The sequence below is a fragment of the Uloborus diversus genome, chromosome 2, assembly GCF_026930045.1.
Source record: "Uloborus diversus isolate 005 chromosome 2, Udiv.v.3.1, whole genome shotgun sequence".
Lineage (NCBI taxonomy): Eukaryota > Metazoa > Arthropoda > Arachnida > Araneae > Uloboridae > Uloborus > Uloborus diversus.
Genome location: NC_072732.1, coordinates 4,391,036 through 4,415,075, shown reverse-complemented (window position 1 = coordinate 4,415,075; position 24,040 = coordinate 4,391,036). Strand labels below are relative to the sequence as shown.

General features: G+C 34.7%; 1 protein-coding gene across 1 annotated transcript; it reads right to left on the bottom strand.

Annotated features, from left to right (window-relative positions):
* Positions 1 to 572: 572 nt before the first annotated feature.
* On the bottom strand, positions 573 to 6,935 carry LOC129217761 (probable serine/threonine-protein kinase DDB_G0282963). Its single transcript, XM_054852102.1, has 4 exons — positions 6,912 to 6,935; positions 2,505 to 3,668; positions 965 to 1,631; positions 573 to 865 (listed from the first exon to the last, which is right to left on the bottom strand). Exons 1-4 carry the CDS (start codon positions 6,933 to 6,935, stop codon positions 573 to 575), a joined length of 2,148 nt encoding a protein of 715 aa, XP_054708077.1.
* Positions 6,936 to 24,040: the final 17,105 nt, after the last annotated feature.

Here is a 24,040-nt window from a genome sequence, read left to right as displayed (position 1 = left end):
TAACTCAAAATCTGCAAAACATTTAAAAAAAAAAATTGTAAAAATTTAAAATTTATGCAATTTGTATAACCTTAATGCTGTGTTATTCTGTCCTTTCCTCTATTATCATCCCAAAGCATATTTTTCAAATGATTTGACTTCATACACAAAGCAATCGTATCCTTAGCCAATCAACACTTGCATGTTTAATAAATAAGAAAATCAATGCTATTGGCTTGGAATGAAATTTCGGTTTATTTAGGATGACTTGCATTTCGAAACTCGTAACTTCATTCATTCATTGATAGAGATGCTCCTTGTCACCCTAAGACACGTGTCTGCAATAATTTTGAAATTAATGTTTTAATAACATTGATTTTCCCATATATTGTATCTTGCAAAGGTAAGCACTTGGCTTATCACTTGGTGGGTTCTTCAGCAGAATCAAGGGGAACACTCCAATTTATATTGCGCCAAATGATGATGTATCACAAAATGAACTGACCATAAACACAAGATCGAATTTTCATTGGATGTATCCCTTAACTCATCATCCTCACACATTCTGTAGTACTTGCCGAAAAACAGACAAACTAATCATCTTCATCATCAACGTTTTTCTCGTTGTCTTCTTCAGTCCTGTCTTTCAAATAAGCACCATGAGTTGCTTCGTGAAATGAATCCAGAATCATCTTAGCGTTCGATTCCTGGCTCAGGAGCTCGACTAGTTCTTGGGGTGCAGACTCATAACCTTCCTCGAGGTCGTCCTCCCTGCGATGTTTAAATGCCCGCTTTGTGGAAACTAGGACTAGCAGAAGAGCTTCTGGTTCTGATTTGTCTTCAGTGTCGTCCTGTTGCTGCTGGCTTGCACTCTCTCCAGATACATCTGAAAATGAGGAAAAATTGTTATTGAAATAAGTCCTCTTATTAGGAAACATAATGTTTCGAATGTACCCACCATGAGATGAGCTATGTCGGAACTGACCTTGATTTGTTAGTGAACCTGTTGAACTAGCCCCTGATTCTTGACTATCTTCTAGGTTCTTCACCAGTGCTGTGTTGGTAGAAACTTTTACCCCTGGTCCAGTTTCCAAGAAAGTTGCTTGTGTTTCTGCGGATCCAAAATTCTGTTGGTTAGCTGATGTGAAGCTAGCACCAGAATCTATTGACGTTTGAGAAATCGCATTTTGCGCTACTGAGTTGAAGCGTTGCGCAGGCTGCTGTGGTAAAGTGCTGCGTTGAGGGGACTGAATGAAAGAACCCATGCTTGAGGGGTTACTCATAGAAAATAACATTCCTCCGGTATTCCCGACAGTTCTTAGCGTCGAGCTTCCAGGTGATCCAAAAGCAGGAACCATAGTCTGCTGAAGATTAAAATTTTGACTGTTGCTCCCAGTTTGACTACTAGGTGTGGAGGATCCCATTATCACGTTGACATGAAGTCCTGAAGTAGCAATAGGCCTTTGATTAGACGTTGGCTGATCCGGAATTCTTTGTTGAACAAGATTTCTGCCATCGGTATTTGAAAGAACTGAACTTTGTTGGTTAACGTTCTGGCCAGCCTGTGTTTGTCCTCTTCCTGCAGCATCTATAACCATACTATTGGTGGGGAAAATGACGTTGTTATTATTTTGTGCTGTAGTAACTGGCATCTGAAAGTTTGCAACCACATGTTGTTGACCAACAAAAAACCCTTGATCTGGAATCGACTGGCTAGGAACAAAGTTTTGAGAAGAAGTAGAATTACTAGTTCTAAATGAAATGTTATTAATTTGTCTCTGCACAATTTGTTGCCCAGAAGTAACGGGAAGCGAAGAGGGGACTGAAGAAAATGTATTTCGCTGAAAACTGTTGGAAGGGGGCGATCCAACGGCTTGTTGAGTTGCTGAGTGTCCCATTGCTAAGCTATTACCTTGTTGCTGGTTATTCACTGTCTGTCCTGATGATCCTTGGAAAAAGGATTGACTGCTTGGTCTTTGCACTTGCTGATTCTGACCTGATCCGAAAATTACTTGATTAATGTTCCCCAAATTCTGCTGTTGATTTCTGATGTCTGTAATTTGAGTTTTGATTGTTCCCGTATTCTGTTGTTGACTGCCCATTGTGGTGAACTGTTGTTGATTGATGGTTCCTGTATTAAGCTTACTTGGCAGAGATTGCTGCTGCTGGTTACTGTTGTGTTGCATAAAGGTAACTGGAGAAAAACTTTGTCCTGTGCCCGTAGTAAAAACTTGTTGTGAATTTCTTATTTCATTGTTTTGCTGTGGATTGCTAGCTCCAGTAAATTGAACTTGAGTAACTGGGTTATTTGTTTGCGGTTGTTGATTTGGTGTGAGCTGCTGAAAGTTACTAACCCCAGAAATTTGCTGTTGGGCAATAATTCCAGAGTTTTGCTGCATATTCATGAGTTGTTGAACATTGCCAGTTTGAATTTCTGGGTTGCTTAATCCTACATTAATACTGGTTTGGACGACTCTTGGATTTAGTAAATTGCTAGTACTCGGTCTGTTTTGATTAAATGAAACTTGGTTTATGGAATTTGAGTTTGAAAACGCTGATTCCCTGTTAAGCGCATCTGAAGTAGTTGGAACTGATCGTGAATCTAAAGTGCTCTGTGAGATAAATTTCGGCTCTGGCGTTAGGTCTTGGCTTGTCACTTTAGAAGGATCATTTTGAAATTGATTGGTAGGATTTTGAATATTGAGACTTCTTGTATTTCCAGAATTCGTATTGACATTTTCGTATCCGGTTAGAGTTTGTTGGATGATGATAGTTCCGACATCATCATCGAAACGCACACCATTTTTATCAATTGGTGTCCACTCGCTTGACACTCCAGGATACCTGGGGAACCCACTGGATGAATCTCTAGGTCTCATTGAAGTTCCAGTAGGTGCTGACTTTGTCCTAGGTTCAGATAGCACAGAATATGGATAACTTTGTCCACCTCCTGAACCAAGATTTTGAGCGTTTGCACTGGAGCCATCTTGTACATTCAATGCAGGTACGTTATCGAAAGTTGATTGAGGAACCCTATCACTAGCTTTACTGGAACTTTGCTGATCAACATTAGCCTTAGATTTCCCACCATGCGACTTACTATTATGTTTCTGAATGGTTATTAACACCAGAGGGATCTTTTTGACGTGTTTCTGTTTACTTTCATCTTCTGAAGAAGAAATGCTTTTCGTATTCGCACTTCCAACCTCAGCTTGCAAGACTTGGGGATTCTGGAAGTTGGAAGATAAAAGTTGTGATGTACTGAACTGCATCAAGGATGCTTCATTGCGTTTTGAAGTGCCGGTTGTGGGAGCATTGCTTCGACTATATTGTTGCGGATAGTTTGTTTTTGTTGAGTGCATTGCCAATTGTTGCTGATTGCTTCTGAAAGCTCTTCCGTCCGATCCTCTAGACTGAACAGACATTCCACTTGATAGCACTTGCTGATTTCCTGAATTAGTAACAGGAACAGACTGTTGAAAGTTGGTGTTGAGCGATTTCTGTCCTAACGTCGAGTACCACGGTCGAGTATCAGCATTTTGGTTCGTAGAGCTGAAAGGAGACTGATACGATGCTCGATAAGGAACAGATTTGGTTTCTTCATATGCCGCCATTTCTTCTTCTAGGTAACGTTCACCATTTGCCTGAGACAAATAGGTCCAGAAGAGCCACAGGAGGCAGAAATGTAGCTGGAAGAAAAAGTAGCAGCAAATGAAATACAATATGTGATAACAGTAACATTAATACATTTTCAATAATTTCAATAATTGTTTCAGACATTTAAAAGTGTCTGAAACAATTATTGAAATATAATGTTTCAGTTTTAGCCCGGTAATAAGAATAGTTACCAATAAATAAAAAGGTAATGCCTATTTATTTTTTCACATGTAAACTGGTTGAATTATTCATTGCTGATTTCCCACATAACGTGCTTGAATAATAAAGTAAAATCCCAAGTCCGTGTTTCCTAAACGCATTTTGGATATTTATGAGGAAAACACAAAAACTAGTAATTTATATCGTATTTTTAAAGTGAAATATCAGCATAAAGACACCAATATATTTTGAAATACCATCTTTTAGATGATGAGCGCTAATGTGAAATAGAATCAGTTTTCTGTTCACAGTCTAACAGTTTAATGGATTGCAGAAATAAATAGGAAGAAAACGAACAGTAAAAAACGAGTGGTTGAGAGATTGATAACACTCATAAGTTTTGGGATGAAATAAAAATTTGTTGGCGGATGACATTTTAACCAGCAGCTAAATGAGGTAAAAACTTGTGTATAAAATTAACAAACGAAAACCTTAAAAGATCTGTCAATAGTGTTGAACATTTTTTTTTTGCTACTTTCAAGCTTAAGTAAAGCATACATACACACATCAATCATTCATTTCGGCAAATAAAATTCGTTAGTTTTGAGTGAAATTTTTGTTAATTCATTTTTTTATTTATCTCCTTAAACGGAATTTCATTTTCTAATACAATAAGATTAATTGTAATAAAATATATTAGCATAATATAATGATTTTGGGTGTGTCTTCGAAGAAACATGATACACTTTTGCAAGAATTCATCGGGTAATAAGGAAATTTTCAATTGTAAGGGGAAAACGCAAGTGTTGGTCTTAAAAATCGCCGTCGTTCTCAGTGTTAGAAAATGAAGTGTGAATTATTTGAGTGGAAAATACGTTGAACACACACATTTTTCTATTTTTCATGACCATTACTCTCAATTTCGCAAATAAAAAAAAATTATCTACATGAAATAACATAGATTAAGAAATCAAATGATATATTTAAGCTCCTACAAATATTTAAACTTCCAAATGCTTTCCGCATTATGACTAGAAATCAATAAATAAATATTAGAAATAAATTTCTTTCACCTAAAAATGGTTAATGCAACCTTTTGAACATGTAATTTTGAACTCTAAGAGGATCTATTACTTGAAATAAGACCAAATATAGAAATAAACTCACAACCGATCAGAAAACAAATGCATTTACAATAACACTGCAACTGCAATTCCAGTAATTCAGTCAGTTAACGATTGGCAGTTTAGACAACGGATGAAAATGGAAGTAGTTATCAAAACATCATTTGAGATAACCTTTCACTACCAACCCATTAGTGTTCTATGGAGGAAATATTTTCGAATGATGGTTCCGTTGTTGAATGTTGTTTTTTTTGTTGAATGCAACCGTTATTCATGGAGCAAAACAGCTGCGATTACAGCAAAGCGACGTTGAACATCCGTTGTAATGTGGGATTACTGTAATTGTATTGATGGCGTTAAGAGGATCATTTACAGGAAAACAAATACAGTCGGACCTCCATAGATCGAAGTCGCAAATTACCGGGGGAAACTTCGATATATAGAAACTTCGATCTACAGAAACGATCTTATATTATCCTAAAAATCTCCTAAAACATTAAAATTAAAGCTCATCCCTATCACAGTTTTCGTGTATATAAACCTAATATCTAATTGATACGAACATCGGATTAAAAGAAAGTTAATAATTAAAAAATAACAGAAATCACATTTTTGCGCCTTCATTCATCTTCATTCTTCGGCAATTTAACCTGATCCGCAACAATAGGGGATTTTTGTTTTGACGATGTAAACGCGAGAAAAGTAAAAAATCAATCTGCTTAACTTGAATGATTTTTACTGCAGCTAAAAAGACTAGGAATGATAATCAACAGACAAAAGGGCTAACTTGAAACTGATTTTACAATGTTAGTAGTTACAACTTAGATTTGAAATAAACTTGAGGGAATTTAAGAACTCCAGAACGGAACAACGACCTATATACACACCTTTCAACCCCAGATTCTTTCGGAGTTTCGTAGCACCCTTTAGTGAACATACTATTCTCCCCTAACCTTCACTTTTCATGAGACAAACAATCTAAAGTGGAAAAAATATCTACGAATGTCTCGAAAAAAATTTCGATTTGTAGAAATTTTTTCGATATAGAGAAACAATTTTTCTATGTAATGAACATAGAAATTTGCTGCTATTTCGATATATAGAAAATTTTGTTATGTGGAAGCTCGATATATGGAGGTTCGACTGTATCAAGGTACTTTTTCGTTGATAGGGAAAGAATGTGGTGGGTGCAGGACTATGCAAGCGGAAGGCTCTCGAATTCTCTCGATCTGTCTCTCCCAAACAAAAATAGTGACACACAAAGAGTAAGGGACTACAGAAGAATTTTCCAATAGAACCAGATGCGTACTTGGAGTTTTAAACCAAAATGAAATTTTTTTTTTGGAATCGACATAAATTAAAAATTTTATTTTAAGAAAGACAGAGATATATGTGTAAAGTCGCCTCTCGTTGAATTGCGCTTGTTGAGGGGTAAACTGCGATTTATTCGGAAACGCGATATAGCTAAGTTCATTAAAAAATCTAATGACCATTCATCCAAAATTCAAAAGCAGGGATAGTACTTAAACTTTTCACACGATACTTTAAAATTGTCATATATCGCTGGTGAATCGGTAGGTTCTTCCCATGTCGGGGATCAAACCCAGACCAACATGGAGTAGTGGTTGTGGCGTGGGAACGAAAGAGAGATGTTCAATCCTGGTGTTTGCCTGCTCGTCTTCTCCCACCTTCCTTTTCCATTTACTAAATAACTAAGACGACAAAAAAAAAAAAAAAAAACCCGCAACGCAGAGTTTTTTTCATTAAATCTGAGAACTTTTATTGCACACACTGCGCCATAAAAACGTCCAATTAAAATCATAAACCCCCTCAGCCGCACCCTCCTACACCCTTTTCCTCAAGCCATAAATCTAGATGAGTCAACACAATGTAAACGAACTACCTAAAACAAAACCCTCTCGCCCAGGGCATTTCCCGTTCGTTTAGAATGCAACTTTTCCCGCCATTCCGTGCCCAAGGGGTGAGATTTACGCCATTCTGAGCAGCTGCACCCATTACTTCTAGAACCTACGCCAATCGCCATGTTCAAAGATTCTTGCTATTTGTTTTACCCGTAGAACGGGTCTGTCTGATGGCCAGCTTATTTCTGGAAAGGACTTGAACTGTGGAGTTAGAACAAATTACCTGGCAGTTATTGAGGGAGAAATTTCGTTGTTTGGTAAACAACATTAATGATAGCATCACATTTGCTTTCTGGATGATTAAAATCCGACATATACCGTATCATTTGAATCTATGAAATGTGTCTTGAAACAAGTCTTTAATAGAAATTCCTCGAGGGAAGGCATAAATGATGTAAACAGAAAGAGGTTTAAGAAGTTAAGTGTTTGTTTTTGGTAAAACGAAAACATTGAATGAGAGGATCAACATTATTAAAGCGCAAATAGCAGAAATGTTGCTTGGCTCAATGGAACGCGGAAATATTATTGTGTTTATCAGCAGAAGTGCAGTAATCTTGCTAAAAGAAGGTGATTTCGGAAGAAGTAGAATTTTATATAAGCAGACTTTAATACGTTTAGCAGAGTGGCGTGGTGATTAGGCATTGGCCTCTTTGACCAATGCAGAGTCGGTGGAAGTTTAAGGTATGGAAAATCACCAGCTTACATGCTATGTTGTGTGATCATGTGAGATGTTAAATATAATTTTAATATCTTCTCACCTCATCGCCTAACTTTAAACTGGTGAAAAACCGAGCTTCAAAATTCAAGAATGGAATGGCGTTCCACGGGTAAATGTGCTATACTGAAGAACGGAAGGAAACAACAAGTTAAATTTGTTAATATTGAATCAGGGTTGCCACGCCACAGGGAAACCTGAAGAAACAGGGAAAACACAGGGAATTCAAAAATCAACAAAAAAACAGGGAAAATCCAGGGAATTTCGAAAATTTCCTCAAAAACCTGGAAAATACAGGGCATTTTTTTTTCCTTCTTAAATTAAAGTTACAAAAATCAATTCAAAAATAGATAAACTACCAAAAATTAAATAAATAGTAATAATTATAATGAGAATATTAATAAAGTTCAGAAATAAAGTAAAATAAAAAATGGTAATTTTGCTTGAAAGTTTTTTTTTTTAAAAGTAAATATTAAAATATTTATCATAAAAATAGAATATTGAATTTCATGATAATTTAGAGTGTATGAAATTAGTCATCAATAATCATTGTTCTGGGTCACTTATACACTTTTAGGTCCATGGCTAAGAGAAGTTTTTTTTTTTTGAATCAAAAGTTGAATATATTCAATCACCATGCTATTATTTCAGTTATTATGGATTCGTATTTATTTTCCCTTATTTATTTAGAAATTTGTGTTTCGTCTTTTTACCCTGCGGTGAAATTATCAAGATATTAATGTTCTTTTCCAAATAATCAGTGCTCGCTCGTTTGTAATGTTTTATTTTCATACAGAAAAACACAGGGAATTTTTTTTCCAAAATTGAGTGGCAACCCTGTGAATTGAAGAAATTTCTCCATCGTTAGTTATGGAAGGAATCGAAAAAAAAAAACTGAAAAACGAAAATTCAGATAAACCCTCATAGAAACAGGTCCCAATCAAGCCAACAAGCGTTTTCCTTATAAGCATAACACTGTTCAACGCAAGGAGTCACGGAAAAGTTCGTATGCAAGCGAATACCTGAAAGAACTGGCGATGATTGGCTTTTGGTGCCAACAGCTTCAACCGGGACAGTGCCTATTCATAATTTTTACTTACAAACACTTAATGAGCAAGAAAATTGGTGAAAAATGTTACTTATTGTTGTGAAATATCAAATAACTATTGGAAACATACTAAATGTTTCAGTGAAAAAAATTATAAATTAAAAAACATGAAATCAAAACTACTTAGCATTAGACTAGTAAAAAGTTAAATGCATAAAATTATATTATATTCTGAAGGTAATTATGCATTGAATGCTAGTGCTCATTTACGTGATATTTTGTAACGTCTCTGTTTCTGTAATTGTAAATTTTTCCGAAAGACTTTGTTTAGGATTGAATTAAATTGGTTTAAATTGGTCTTCGTTAGAATTTAAAAATTAAAAGTGCTTTTGTCAGATGGTCTTTTCATCCATAAGATTACTTCTTTTGCATTGAATAGGGGATTCCTTGAAATAATAAACCACGGGTATGCAATTTTCCGACAAATGTATGCCTTTTACGTAGTTTCATATTATTTTACTCTGTTTAAGTTAAAAAAAAAAAATAGTTACGCAATTTAAATTGTACTTTTATTAATATTACTAAATTATTCATAATTTATAATAACAAGTTGGTGCGTAAGCGGTTCTTAATATCTTATAGCGAATATTCCCAATTTTGATTTACCATCAGATTCAGTAGTTTCATTTTCAGGTCCTCAGATTCAATAGTTTTGGTTGGAATTATTTCATTCAATAGTTTGAAATAATTCCAACCAAATAGAATACTTTTTAAAGAAAGACAACTAGGGCAAAGAACGCAGCTGATAGCAGTGAACGCAAATAAAGGACAAACCAGAGCATGTGCATGTGTGAACTTTTTGCACATTTGACGGCCATTTCACAATTGCCTATTACATTCAGCTAATTATACATTAAGTATTAATTTCTCTAGGTTTAGTTCCAACCATTTGTAGATTCAAATGGAAGACAGTTACATTTTATCATCCGATTTTCGCCAGTTAGGTGAAAAGTCTGCCTAAATACTTAAATTTGAAAGTCAAATGGGCAGCTAAAGATATTATTTGATTTAGCTGAAATTTTGTATGGTAAATATACTTGATTGGGCGGTGGTAGCCTGATCGATTGGACTCGGGGCAGGAGGGTCTCGGGTTCGATCCTAGCTGTTCGAAGACCCACCGTCGTCATTAAAGGGGACTGGGCGACGTTAAATATGCTCGTGGTCTCAATGTCCTCCAAGTGAAACGATACCTCTGGGGGTGCTGGCACCAGGTAGCTATTAGCTCCTGGACTAGTTCTAAATTCTCATTAACTGTTCGATCCGGTGATGGTGCTGCCATCCGTCGGTATATATAAAATAATGGAGGCATGGCACTTAGTATGCAGTCCTCGACATAAATACAGTTGTAGTCAGTTGTGACTCTGAATAGGAATAGGAAATAGGCTTGATTAGAAGTTACTCTTCCACGTATAGTCTTCAAATATTTCTTAATTTAGTTTCTTTCACACCATCCTAATGTGAACATTTCAGTAGAATTACTGCTCACTAGGGCTGGATTATCCTTCAAAGCTCTGGTAGAGGTATTAGTGTGAAAACAAACGCAACGTTTACTATTAAGATTACTGTGGTTACAAATCATAATAATTTTCAAAAATCAAAAATAATCTTCTATGACACAATTGCATAAACATTTTATAGTTAATGTTTAGGGCTCGAAATATATGCATTTTTTTCCGTATTTCATTTTTATATCTGCACGCTTGTCATTTAGAATTTTATCGACCAACAACAAAACACGCTCCCTTATGTGTAAAGACATTAGTTTTTCCAAGCCAAGGGGGACAATGGATCCCCCTTGACCCTCGTAAATGGCGAACCTTTTTATCTCTATTATTACCTTTTTAATCTTTAATTTATTTTTATTATTTACTAGCGGTACCCTCACGGCTTTGCCCGTAGTGGAAAATGAAAAAGTCATTTGGTTTTTCCTGTATATTTACAAATAATGGATGATGAATTTCTCGCCAATATGCTACGTTAATTTGCTCGTCTACGTTATGATAATTTGCTCGTCCATGTTATGATAATTCGCGCAGTGCAGAAGAATGAAATCCAAAATAGAATCATAGAAAAAGAACTAAATCGAATTTTTGAAAAATCGCTTCGAGGAGCATACTCCAATGCTACAAACCAATTTTGTGCCACATTTCATGAAAATCGGCTGAACAGTCTAGGCGCTATGCGCGTCACAAAGATCCAGACTTTCAGTTTTATTATTAGTAAAGATTCCTTAGGTGAAAAGAAAAAGTTCTTAATCATTACCATACTTGGGATGGAGGCTGAAATAGATAGCTGCTTGACATCGAGGTTAATGATGCTGCTCTTTCTCATCATTACAAGTTATTCCTTTCTCGTAATTAATCTTGTATGAGGACTAAATCCATTGCTAATTGTTTTGATGTAATAATCATTTTAAATCAATTAGTGAGCATAAATAATGAGAATTAATGAGTTTGCATCGACAGGCTTCATATACAAGTCGCCGCAAAACATCTTAAGGGTTCTCAGTGGCCTCGTGTTTCTGATATACATGAGGATAGACGTGTAGTCCACAACGAATTTTGACATTTTCCTGTTACATGACGCATCCAGTGTCGACAATATCACCTTTTTTATTTCCTTTTACAAAAAAGGAAGTATCGTATTCGCGAAAAAATTTTCACTCAAAAATCGCCGTTAATTTCCATTTTACTCAACCCCGAATGAATGTCGAGTTTTTTTTTCGACCTGACCACACGTGGATATATGCTTAGGAACGTACAGACACCCGAAATATTCATTTTGACGATCCCCGAGTTAATGACAACGAGTTTCCTCGTGACGTCCGTATGTACGTGTGTATGTGTGTATGTATCTCGCATAACTCAAAAACGGTATGTCCTAGAAAGTTGAAATTGGGTACGTAGACTCCTAGTGGGGTCTCGTTGTGCACCTTCTCTTTTCGTTGTATTCGGATGTTCCTAAGAAGGTCTTTTACTCCTTTTTGAGGGGAAATCATTGTTAATTTCAATGCTAACTCAAGTGGTGTTACAATTTGTCAAACACTTGGCGATATATCGGAAAGATTTTGGCCATCATGTTTTGTCGCCAACTTGGCGATAAATTTGGCGATTTTTTTTTTTAAATTTTTAAATTTGGTTTCAATTCGGTCAATGTTGGTGATATTTAAAATGTTCACCACTGAATCACAAAAAAATTGCCAAAAATGGGGAAATAAATCTGTGTAAAACTTTTTTTTTCTTTTGTTTCGCAAGAAACTAGGGGTGAAAATATTTAATGTTTCCTTGCTTACTCCAAGGCGCTATTATCATTAAATTGGCGCAAAAGGAAGTCATGTGATGCAGACATCAGCTCGTTTTTTTTTTTTTAATTGAGCAATGATTAATTGCTACTAATCCTCACTTGACTGTTTTTTATATTCATTTGACTTTCCAGATTACGATGACGACGAGAAAAAGTCTACCTAGTTGTTTTTAACATTTATTTAGAGAGTAGTTTTCGTAGTCATGGTTACAAATCGTCTGCGGTTCATTCAGGGCTTAATTTTAAGCAGATTTAATTTTAAACAACGAGATTTTTGTGTAAAAGCTGGTTTTTTTCAGGAAAATCACTTATTTAAATGAATTCAAAAGCAAAACTTCAACTAAATATAAATTTTCCAGATTACTAATTACCATTATTTAAGATTGATAAGAAATAAAAATGCCATAACGATATACACAACTAATAGTATAAGCTTTGTGACAAGTGTACGGTTGCAAATTGGTCGTAATAACTATATCTTTATTACTGTATGCTAATGACCATTTCTTTTCTTATGGATATACTTCATATTACCATCTGGAAAATCACCAGTCATAATATGACGGAAGCGAATTTATTAACCATTTCCATACCATTCCATTTGTAGAGACAAGAAACCCAATGAGTAGGGTCCTATCGCAATTCATGATTGCAAAAAACATAATTTGTATTCATGGTGTCAAAACTCAAATAATTGTCCAAAGCTGGATGATGGACGTATCATTTTTCTTTTCATTCCTATTCTTTTTTTAGCCTACTTTCCCGTAAAAGTTAAAGAAAGAAAGAAAAAAAGTATGAGCGAAGGCTTAGATGCATCACAAAAATATCGCTAAAAACGAAATGAAAAATCACAAATAAATAAGATAATTAAAGGAATATTGAAAATTAAAAATTGCAAAGTAGAGTTAGGTCGGTCTGTTTGTCTACCCCTACTAACTTTTGCGTGAATAGTACGATTCAAACAAACTGTTTTTTGTTCGAAAGATCTCGGTGAGAACACCTCCTTCACACCTTTCATTTTTTTGTTTGATCAGTTTTTCGTTCAATTTTGAACAGTTCAAAAAAACCTAACATTAGCGCTTACGAAAATTTTAAGGTAAACCTAGATATCGCACTTAGAGAGGATTTGCTTCAAATAAGCTTTGTTGAAAAAACTCTTGATGAAAAAGATGTATAGAAAACATTTTTTTTGATTTAGCTATTTTAAGGGTATTTTTTCTGCAACGCTTTTTTTTTTTTTTTTGTCCAATACGAACCAAATTATTACTGCCATTGCTGCAATAGACTGATTTCATCAAATAACCTTTTTCGTGTTTAAGTATTTTCTTTCTCTTTCAGATACTTAAATTTCTTTACAATCGCTACCAATCTCAAATAGGATTTTCACTTACTTTTTCCAAGTATTCCAACTCTTACAATAGTCTCTTTTGTAAGAAGGAAAAATATATTGAAATTCGTTTTCCAGAAATTTCTGATTGGTGAGGTTGTCTCCATTATTTTTGATTAAAACTTGCATTGTTGCATTTTTCATCAATAGCAGTCTAGAAACCTACAAATGTGTATGAGTGTGCGTTTGCATGCCTGCTTATAAATGTTTCAGAAAACGGAAAAACGTCTATTCGTCAATCGTCAGGAAGCTTCACAATTGCAACAAAGAAACAAGCTGTGAAACGCAAAACTCAATTCCAATATCCGAAACTGGACGGACCTCTTTTGGAGACCTAAAGACCTTTCAATAATAGATCGATCACTTTCGAAAAGAGAAAAAGGAAAAAAAAAAGAAAGAATCGGCTGAAAAGAAAGGGAAAGAACGAGACTCGCGTTCGAAAACGAGAATTCTATCTTTAGAACGATCGCGTTCGGAAAGATGAGTCCAGAGATGATCGAAAGGGTTCAACGGTTGTGGAGGTCCTTCGGCGGATCTGGGTTACCGGAGGAGAATTATTTAAACTAGTTTAAGCGGCGAGTTCAGTAAACGAGATAATTAGGGGATCATCAGGGAAATGCAAAGTAGGAAATGGACACTTTCGTGTGTTCAGCGCATTCGACGGACGATGATTGTTCTATTTCTTCACAGGCTGTTCGTGGTCCGGCAGCGTAGCCCCTGGCAATTTTAACTTTTTAAAATTTATCCAAACACCCTGATCTCCAGAACGGATTAACACAAATTTAGACCGGTGGTCTGTTACTAACTGAAGGCCCAACCTAACAACTGTAATACTGGTTATCCGTAGCATCTATTTATAAACATGTGATAGAATTCTAAAAACTAAATACAATTAATCCATTAGATGCATGGAGAAAATATAGTACAAATGAAAAAATTCGTAATACTTCGTAATATGTACACATTTGTTAAGCTTTTCAATGTGTAATGAAACAAAATATTTTTATTATTTTTATTTCCCACAACAGCGATTTCCAAGACCCGTGCAGTAATTAAACCTTACCCGACATTTTTTCCCCTCCTAAATCACGTGTCGTATTTGATTTCGAATAGTGTTTTCGTAAAATGTACGATATGCTTTCAAGCAATTTCACTTAAATTTTGTTACTGCTTGTTTTTTCATTCCTAACAATTATTTTTAATACTTTTTGTGTCAGAATCATATGAAAATGAATCTATATAAACTAAGTAACTCATTGCAGCTAATTTTTACACATAAAAAATAACTTCCATAACAAACTGCGTTTTAAGTTCGATACAAATACGAGGACTGAAAAAAAAAATACTTTTTATGTGTAGCAGTAACGATTAGTTTTTAAAATTTAGGTGAACTGCTTGACAGCATATCGTACATTTTACGAAAATAAAACTTGAAAACAAATAGTACTTTCTTCAAATTTTATTTAAAACAGTTTACACAATAATTTTAGCCTCATAAATAAAAGCAACACAGAACCTGTGATCTAATGGGGGGAGCTTACGCTTACGGTTCATGTTAAAATTCACTGTTACTGCTTGTCGTGTCTCGAAAAAACTTGGAAACATTAAAAATAGAGATACAATGAAACCGCGAAACACATGTATGCAATACATTTTTACAGTTTCTGTCTCACAACGTACCTCTTTCGCATGAACAATTAAAAAATAGCTAATGTCATTTTACAGAATACTTTTGAAATTCACTTTTGGTTTTGTTCGAAAAATTACTGGAGACATTAATTTTTGTACGAAACAGTGGAAAGAAATGAAAAAGTCAAGTATGGAAAAAATAAAATAATTAGCAAACTCATAATGAAACAGAATCTTAAAATGTGGCATAAAAGAAGCTTCCCCATTCGTTTCCCGGTTGTTTTCTTGATTGGCATCTGAATAGGATAAAAAGCTGAGAAAATAAATGAGAAGCTACGGAGAAAGTATCAAGGAGCTTAGCGTGTGTGGAAGAACAGTTGAGAACTTAGCCGGCTTTCCGAGGTAGTGTTTCAGACATAACTTAGTTTGGGAAATAGTGCAGTGTTGCCAGATGGTCAAATCCAGATTTCCCCAATTCTCTTCCAACTTTTCCCCAAAAAGCGATGTTTTCTATCAAAATTCCCCAAATTCAAAAATTATTTTTCCACTAATATTCTCATAAAATGAATCGACTTTCTCTGATATTTTTGTCTCTTGTTTTTTCCCCAAATAGCCAAATTTTCTTATAAAATTCCCCAACTTTTTTTCTTCCCATTTTCGCTTTTTTTTGTCTTTATCTTTTTTATCTTTACTAATAATAAAGCTGAAAGTTTCTCTCCGGATCTCTCTCTCTCTCTGTCAGGATCTCTGTGGCGCGCATAGCACCTAGACCGTTTGACTGATTTTCATGAAATTTGGCAAAGAATCGGTTTGTAGCATGGGGGTGTGCACCTTTAAGCGATTTTTCAAAAATTTGATTTTGTTCTTTTTCTATTCCAATTTTAAGAACATTTTCCCGTGCAAAATTATCATAAGATGGACGACTAAATTACCAAGTTACCATAATGTGAAACTGTAACGTGGGCAAGCCAATTGGCTAGAAATTCATCATGCATTATTTGTAAATATACAGGGGAACCAAAATACCTTTAATTTTCTACTACGGGCAAAGCCGTGCGGGTGCCACTAGTCATGAATAGAAGCGCCTGACCGAAAGATAAGAAATAACCAAAATTTTTTTTTCTACTCGCATTTACTACTCTGCTTCTGTATGTATATTTAAACTATGATTTTTGTATATATTTATCCAAGAACATTCTTCATACACTCATTTTTGCCTGCTTCACGTATCAACTAGTAACTCACGCAAAACTATTAATGCAAATTCCGTAGCATAATATTCCACATAATATGAAATACAAATTCCATAAAGTTGAGCAAAGCTAAACCAACGCTGTTTGAATGTAACTACCAGATGTCAAGACGCAAATTTAATCACAATTCCCCCCCCCCCCCAGGTTTTTCCCAAGAAAAAAAATTTGTCCCCAAAGAATTCCCCTCAAAACCCATTCCCCAAAATTTCCCCAGAGAGCACCGGATTTCCCCAAAATGGAGAAATTTCCACCAATCTGGCAACACTGGAATAGTGGCAGGAAGGCTGCTTCTTCCTTTGCATCTTGGTCGTTCTCTAGCAGGTCATCTGAAGCTGGACATGTAGGTACATGCGAAGAAAGTGTCAAAGAAGATGATGGCTGTGGGAGAATATTTGAGTTGAGATAGGCTATGGAAGTAGTCTTCCTAACTTGATTGAAGTTGGAGGGAACTCTGAGGAAATTGGGATAATCAATGGCTTGAGCTTCTTTTTTCTTGCCTACACTTACACATACAGCTACACACACAAACACATACGCATACATACACATACTCCCCCACACATACACACAACTACCCACACACACACACGCTACACACACATACACGTATCCCCCACACACAAACACACACGTCTACATACACATACACACTCGTGGTTGCGAAAAACATAATTTAAATTCAAGATGTCAAAGTTCAATTTTTTGTTTCTTTTGCGTCAGTGGTCGCCGGGGCCCCCCAAGTCCCTGGCCCCTAGTTTCCGACTAGGCTGACATGGCCCCTCGTCGTGCCTGACTTCAAAAATAACAGCCACAGAAACCATAATCAAACCTTTTGAATTCCTTTAAAACAAGTTTATAAAAGTCATAACAGAGCGAGAAATTGCTCATGTTAATTTGACGTAAAGCTAATTTTCTCTTCATCTTCAATTTGGCAACAGTTTTGGAATCCGGAAATAAAAAATGCGTCAGAACTTAAGCGTGGGATCGTGACCCGGAGCGAGCTTGGTCGCCAAATTTAAAATTTAGTTGCGTGATTGCAAGGGCGGATGACCGCTACTCGCTCGAGATTCGTTTCCAGGCGTCATTCCGAAGAACTATTTAGATGGTGATGGATTAGAGAGGTCACACTTAGAGCTCACGGCTACCTCCTATTCATTCATCCAATGAATAGTCATGGACTGAAAAGAGTTGGATCTTCATTTGTCTGAAGTTATATATTATTACCACAAGTTTCAAATCAACCGCAATAAGCTGCAGCAGGAAGGGCCTGTTTACTGAATAGGCCGTGGCTGGGCCCCCCACTATTTAGGAGCCCACAAGTAGCAAAAATTTTTTAGACAATGGCTATAGTTGTTTTATCAAATAGCTAAAATCGTAAAGTTTGAATACGGTAGCCCCAAAAAAATATTTAGCCTTAAGTCTTGCTTGGCAATAGGTTTTGCAGTTTTAAATTGTTTTTAAAAAGGCTGATCGTCATGAAAAATTTAATTTTTCTTTAATTCTTCTTTATTTTCTTCTTCTTCTTCTTCTTTTTTTTTTACCTTATTTTTGTTTCTTTTCTTCCCTTTTCTTTTCCTTTGAAATGTATGATGTTAGTTACCTGCCAAATAAAATCACTGCTTCATAAAATCAGCCTTCTGACAAAGACACCGGGAATGTAATGAAATTAAAACATAAGGGTTAAAACCTGCCATTTAATAACATCTGTATGGTTGGTTAATAAAGTAAAAAAAGAAGGAACAACCTACCGCATTCAAAAACGTAAATTATTACTTAACTATGCGACAAAATTGTGTAATAAAAGTAAACTTATAACGTTGAACATTGAAAAATAGGATTTAAATGCTCTGTAGAAATCGATTTAAAAAAGCTGGTAAATAAAATATGGAAAACCTCTGGATATAAATATATGAGTTTTTTTTTTTTTTTTTTTTTTTTTCAATGATTCAAAAGAACTTTAGAACAAGAAATCAAAAAACGAAAACAAAACGAGCAAAGACTCAAGTAGTAAATGTTGAATCAGTTCCTAATATCGAAAGAATCTTTGGAATGTCGAAAGTTGAAGTTCCAGGGAATACGACCATTAATCAAATTATTGTTTCTTAAGATAATTTTCTTTCATGTTCTTGTTCTTTCAAGAGAGTTGGCTCATTACGGAGGAAGAGAAAACGTTGCAAACGATGCTCTTTTATTCGGAAGCAGAAAATCTAGTCCAACCGTGTAGAGATCGAGAAAATAAAAAGCTGTTTGTTACGAAGTTTCTTTGGACATCAAATAAGGAATGAAATCAATAGTAGAATGAGTGTCGGAAACTGCGCTGTGATGAAAAGGAACGAACCACTTTGATTTAAAACACAAGTTGTTGGGAACAACGCACACGCAACCAATGCTGCTGCACGCACTTGGCGTCGTGTCTCTTAAGATTTCATTTAAGGAGTCTAAGGACCTTTAACCTTCAAAATTTTCGACTTTCTGGAAAAAAATATATGTTATGCATATTTTAATTCTGAACAATTTGATACCTTATTTATTACCATACGCCAAAAACTTTTCAAGTTATTGTAAAAATTCGTAAACTTTCTCCATAGAGTTTTATGTTAACAGCAGCTGTTTAAGCCTCTTTTTCTCAGGTGCCGGTTTCTTCGGTTTTCTCGTTTTGCGCGCATAATATCTCAGAAAGTGTCTTATATATTTCCGTAATACTTTTCATGCTTGTTTGTCTGGTTTATATTTATGACCTGAACCTAAATTTGTTTAATTTTTTTTCAAATTATTTATTTATTTTTGGAAATTTTACAAGTCATAATCAAAAATTTCCAAAATTTTGGTCAAAAAAAAATATATTTTTTAATATTACCTTTCATTTTTAGTTAAAACTTAGGTTCAGATCATAAATATATACCAGACAAACATGTATAAAAAGTTTTACGGAAATATATAAAAAACTTTCTGAGATATCATGCGCGCAAAACGAGAAAACCGAAGAAACCGGCACCTGAGAAAAAGATGCTTAAACAGCTGCTGTTAACATAAATCTCTACGGGGAAAGTTTACGCATTTTCACGATAACTTGAAAAGTTTTTGGCGTATGGTAAAAAATAAGGTATCAAATTGTTCAGAATCAAATTATGCATAACATATATTTTTTCCAGAAAGTCGAAAATTTTGAAGGTTAAGGGTCCTTAGACCCCTTAAAAATAACAGAACAAAGAAAATGCAATTAATTAGAATATATAAGGAAACCCCGATTTTACGTCCCCCGAATCTACGTTTTTTCCACGTTTAATGTTCTTTTCCATCAGGTCCCAGTTTCTCCATATAAGAGAAAATATCTGTTATCTTTGGCGTCAACTAAACGTTAAGGGGTGGGAGAGAAATGTAGACAATATCAAACTTTTTTAAAAGCATCCAATCGTTTAAAGCATTATAAACCGTTAAATCGAATGATGAAGTCAACCAATTCGACAAATCAATTCGGTTTATTGAATCATATATCGTTTGAAATGATATATTAGGAAGACCATTTGTCAGAAAAATGACAACATTGTATCTTTTCTTCAAAAAGGTCTCGATTAACCCCTTCAGTCGGAATTATGAAATATTAGACCAAAAATGTTGATATTTGGTACACAGTGTACTATGGTAAAGGGTATCTTATAGACAAAATTTTGAGTTTGTAGAAGAAATATTAAAAGAGTTATGGCACATCCAATATTCCGGACTTATATTTTTGAAATCAATATTTCATATACAAAAACGATAAAATACCAAACAAACTTCATTATAAAATCTTCTACAAACAATTATAAAACATAATATAAGCGTTTGAAACGATTCATTAAAGATTATATATTTTTTAAAAAATCAGGGAAAAGAACCTCGTTTTTCAGATGAAAATCCATGGTTGGAAAAATGAGCTCTATCTCTCAATCCTTATATGTCGGTGTTGTCAATCCCAAAACGAAAAATTATTTCACAGGTTATAATAAGTAGAATGTAAAGAGTCAACTACAAAAAAAAATCAACTAATTAAATCAATTATTAAATGATTAGCAGCTGTTTAAAGTGTATGTCCGGTATACCGGACACCAGGTCTGAAGGGGTTAAAAAGAAGACATAAGAAAAAAAACTCGGCCCATTTAGAGCAGGGCGTATAGCAAATATTTTCTTAAAGCCCTTTTCACTAACAGAATATCCTCCTTCGAACCTAATGCGTGTCTAAGAATACATTTATTCAAATCCCAACAAAAGTTATCGTTTATTTATTCAGCCAGGAGAAGATTATGGCAGAATTAAGTTCCCCTCCAGACCCCGTTAAGAGGACTCATCAGACAGAAAATTTCTAGCTTTCGGAAGGGAGAGAGAGAAAGCTGTAGCGTTTTCCTTCCCCTCTACGTGGAGCGGCTGACAGGTTTTGGGGGACGTCTTCCCCTCTATGCTGCCACCGCTCAAAATTTATTGGCAGGGGAAGAGGGTCCGTGTATAGTATTGGATGACCACATACAATTTTTGCGTTGACTCTTTTAGCGCATTTTAGTTTCGACCGAAATCTTCTACACAATCGGTGTTTTGTGCCTAAATTTCCTTTCCTTATGCACTGAAACTCGAAATTTTGTTAATTTTATATTCGTTATTTGTTTTCTAAATTTGATTTATTAAAATACTTTCACATGCTACTTTTTATGCATAAGAAGGATATGCAGTAGGATCATTAACATTTCGTTTTCCTTCGAAACGCAGCATTATCAATCTGCAAATCAAAAGCATTTGCAGGATTGATAAAACAAATTATGGATCACGTTGCGATTCGAATTTGGCGCTCTTGTTCATCAAATATTACCGCATCATTACCGCCAGCACCAGGCAAATGGGCGCGAAATTCCTGCAGTCTGGCTGAACTCACCAAAATGAAACAATTATTCAAAATTTGAGGAATGTGCCAAAACAAGGCCCCCACCCCCCTTCCAATTTTAAAGAAACGACTTAGACTTGAAATGATATTTTCGAATAAAAGCAAAACTGTTACTTTTGAAAACAGTTATATTCCAGTACTAGCTCTTACCCGCGGCTTCGCTCACGTTGATGTAGTTTTTTTCAATTGATTTAAGTTAATGGTCATTACAGGCAGAAGTCAAATAGTTACCAAAAAATTGTTTGTCTCTAGTTTCGTCGACATTTCAAATTGTCTGTCCCCTTAAATGTATCAAAAGGTATGATTAAAACTGAAAATTAGGGGGAAGGGGAGTAAATGAAATGTCGGCAAAACTGAGAAGACACCCAAAAATCACAAAAAATAAATCACGAAAACGTTCAGGAGTTGCAAAGAAGTCATGGGTAATTCCCAAAACAAAACCTATTCGAGTGAGGTCAACTATTCTTAAATAAAGTGAAACAGTTCCCTTATAATCCCGATCTCCATCAAATGCATAATATCCAGCGCTACACCGGCAATCTAAATTATTGTATAGTGTATAACTTCTTACCGTAGAAATCGTCCCAAAATGGGATCAACAATGATGCTCCCCGAAATGTTTCCAATAAACAGTAAAAATTTGGCAATTGTATGAAATAGTGTGCAAAGACAAAGTAATGGAAGTTTTTGCACTGTTTATGAATTTGCGAATTAGTTGGCGAATTATTTTACGTGTTAACAAATTTAAAGAAATATTAAAGAAATGGCGATATTCGGTTACATGGTGAAAACCGAGAAACACAGTACTGCGTAGTCTTTAGCTTCAAAAACAGCGACAGTTGAAAAAAATGCCAAATGCCTTAGCTATTGAAATGATTCCACAAAAAAAGCTTGGCTAGATTCCAGCTGATCGATTAAATATACCCAGTCAATACAAATAAATAAAAAAAAAACCATTAATTGCCTCAAAGTTGCATTAAAATGGGAAAAAAAATCAGCCAAATCCATGTATTATTTGCCAATCTTGTGCAAAACTCTTACTTCAAGATTTGACTTGAGAAAAGCCTTGAACAGTCACGAAAAGCAAAGATAGTCAACAATACAATAGTCGCTATCGACAGGGAGTTGAGATGATACACTAAATATTGTATTGAGTTAAGGAAAGCCTTCGAACATGGAACTAAAAAGCTCATAACTCGTTTTTTATTCTACTTAGAAATTACGAAAAGGTGCCATCTTCAGCAGAAAAATCAGAGCTTTCGATGGACATATAATGTTAATATGTGCAAGTATTTTTTCATCCCCATATTAGAGAATTTATACTAAAATTGTGTTTTATTGCCTCCCAAAGGGGGTTTTGCCCCCCATAATGGGACGAAAACTACCCTATGTGTTATTCTGATGCATAAGCTATATTATTGTGAAGTTTCATCAAAATCCATTGAGTAGTTTTTGCGTGAAAGAGTAACAAACATCCATACATCCATACAGACAAACTTTCGCATATATAATAGTAGTAAGATTATTTTAATCTTTTGCAATCTATATTCTGTAGCATTTGATCTATTTCAGCCTCTGCTTCACATTTTAAAAGTCGATTATGAAAATTACGTTTAAGAACTTCATTGGCCGCTGCGACACCATCGTTAACTTTCTAACCAGAAGTCAGTAAATTTAATAATCAATTAAATTTATCCTGATTTAATTAAACACACTGGTATGATAAATTATAAATTCATTTGTAGAAACGTGAATCGAAATAAAAGTAACGGAAAAAGAATGATTATGAAAATTTTTCCGCATTAATTTCCATATTTGTCAAGCTGTATGGGAATGACAGAATCCTTAGCCCCCCCCCCCCACACGCCACTTATCGAATTATCAGGGAACGTATTTTTCAGACTTGAAACATACTGTTTTAATTCATAGGGTAAATTTTAGAATTAGTAAAGCGTTCGAAAAAGAAAATCAAATTTGTTTCTGAAGTTTTTTAATCAAAGATTGCAATCTTGAATCATTACTTACCTTTTTTTTTTTCAATGTCCTTTTTTTCTCTTTTCGAATTTGTGCGTAGTAGTTGATTTATGTATGTTTTTAAAAGCAAGAGTTTTGAATAAATTTCAGGTTTTCTTTTCAGATTTTTTGTTTACGCTAAATGTTTCACGAAAAGAATACTAATGAATCGAAACAGTGTAAAAGTTATACCATAAGAACAGTGGCACCCAACCTGCGGCTCGAGGGACACATACGATCTGTGAAGTTGATACGTGTGGCCCGTGGTCTTCTTTAAACTCAACAAATCGAAAAGCACGTTTAATGAGAACGTCAAAAATTGAGCTAAATATTCAGAATTGGTTTCTGATAAACTGATGCAATTAAAAAAAACATGCATCAAGTAATGATTACATCAATCATTGGTTTTTAATTTTCATTCCTTTTTTCTCGTTTTCACATGTAATTAAAAAAAATGTTGAACATTTTCAAATTTTAGTTATTTTCTGAACCGCTAGAATCATTTTAATATGAGGTGTGGTCTCAAGTAGAATAAAATAATAGTTTAAAAAACGAAAAAAAAAAAAAAAAAAACACGCTTTCGTAGCAAAATGAACCAAAAAGTGAAAAATAATCTTTGGATGATAGTAGTTGACCAATCACTTAATTTTAATGTAATACAAAAAACCGTGGGGTGCTGTCTATTTACATTTTTGCACGGACAACAAATGGAAGAAATTCAAGACAACTGATAAGAAGCCCCCCACGCTTTTTTGTATTACATTAAAATTAAGTGATTGGTCAACTACTATCATCCAAAGATTATTTTTCACTTTTTAGTTCATTTTGCTACGAAAGCGTGTTTTTTTTTTAGTTTTTTAAACTATTATTTTATTTTCT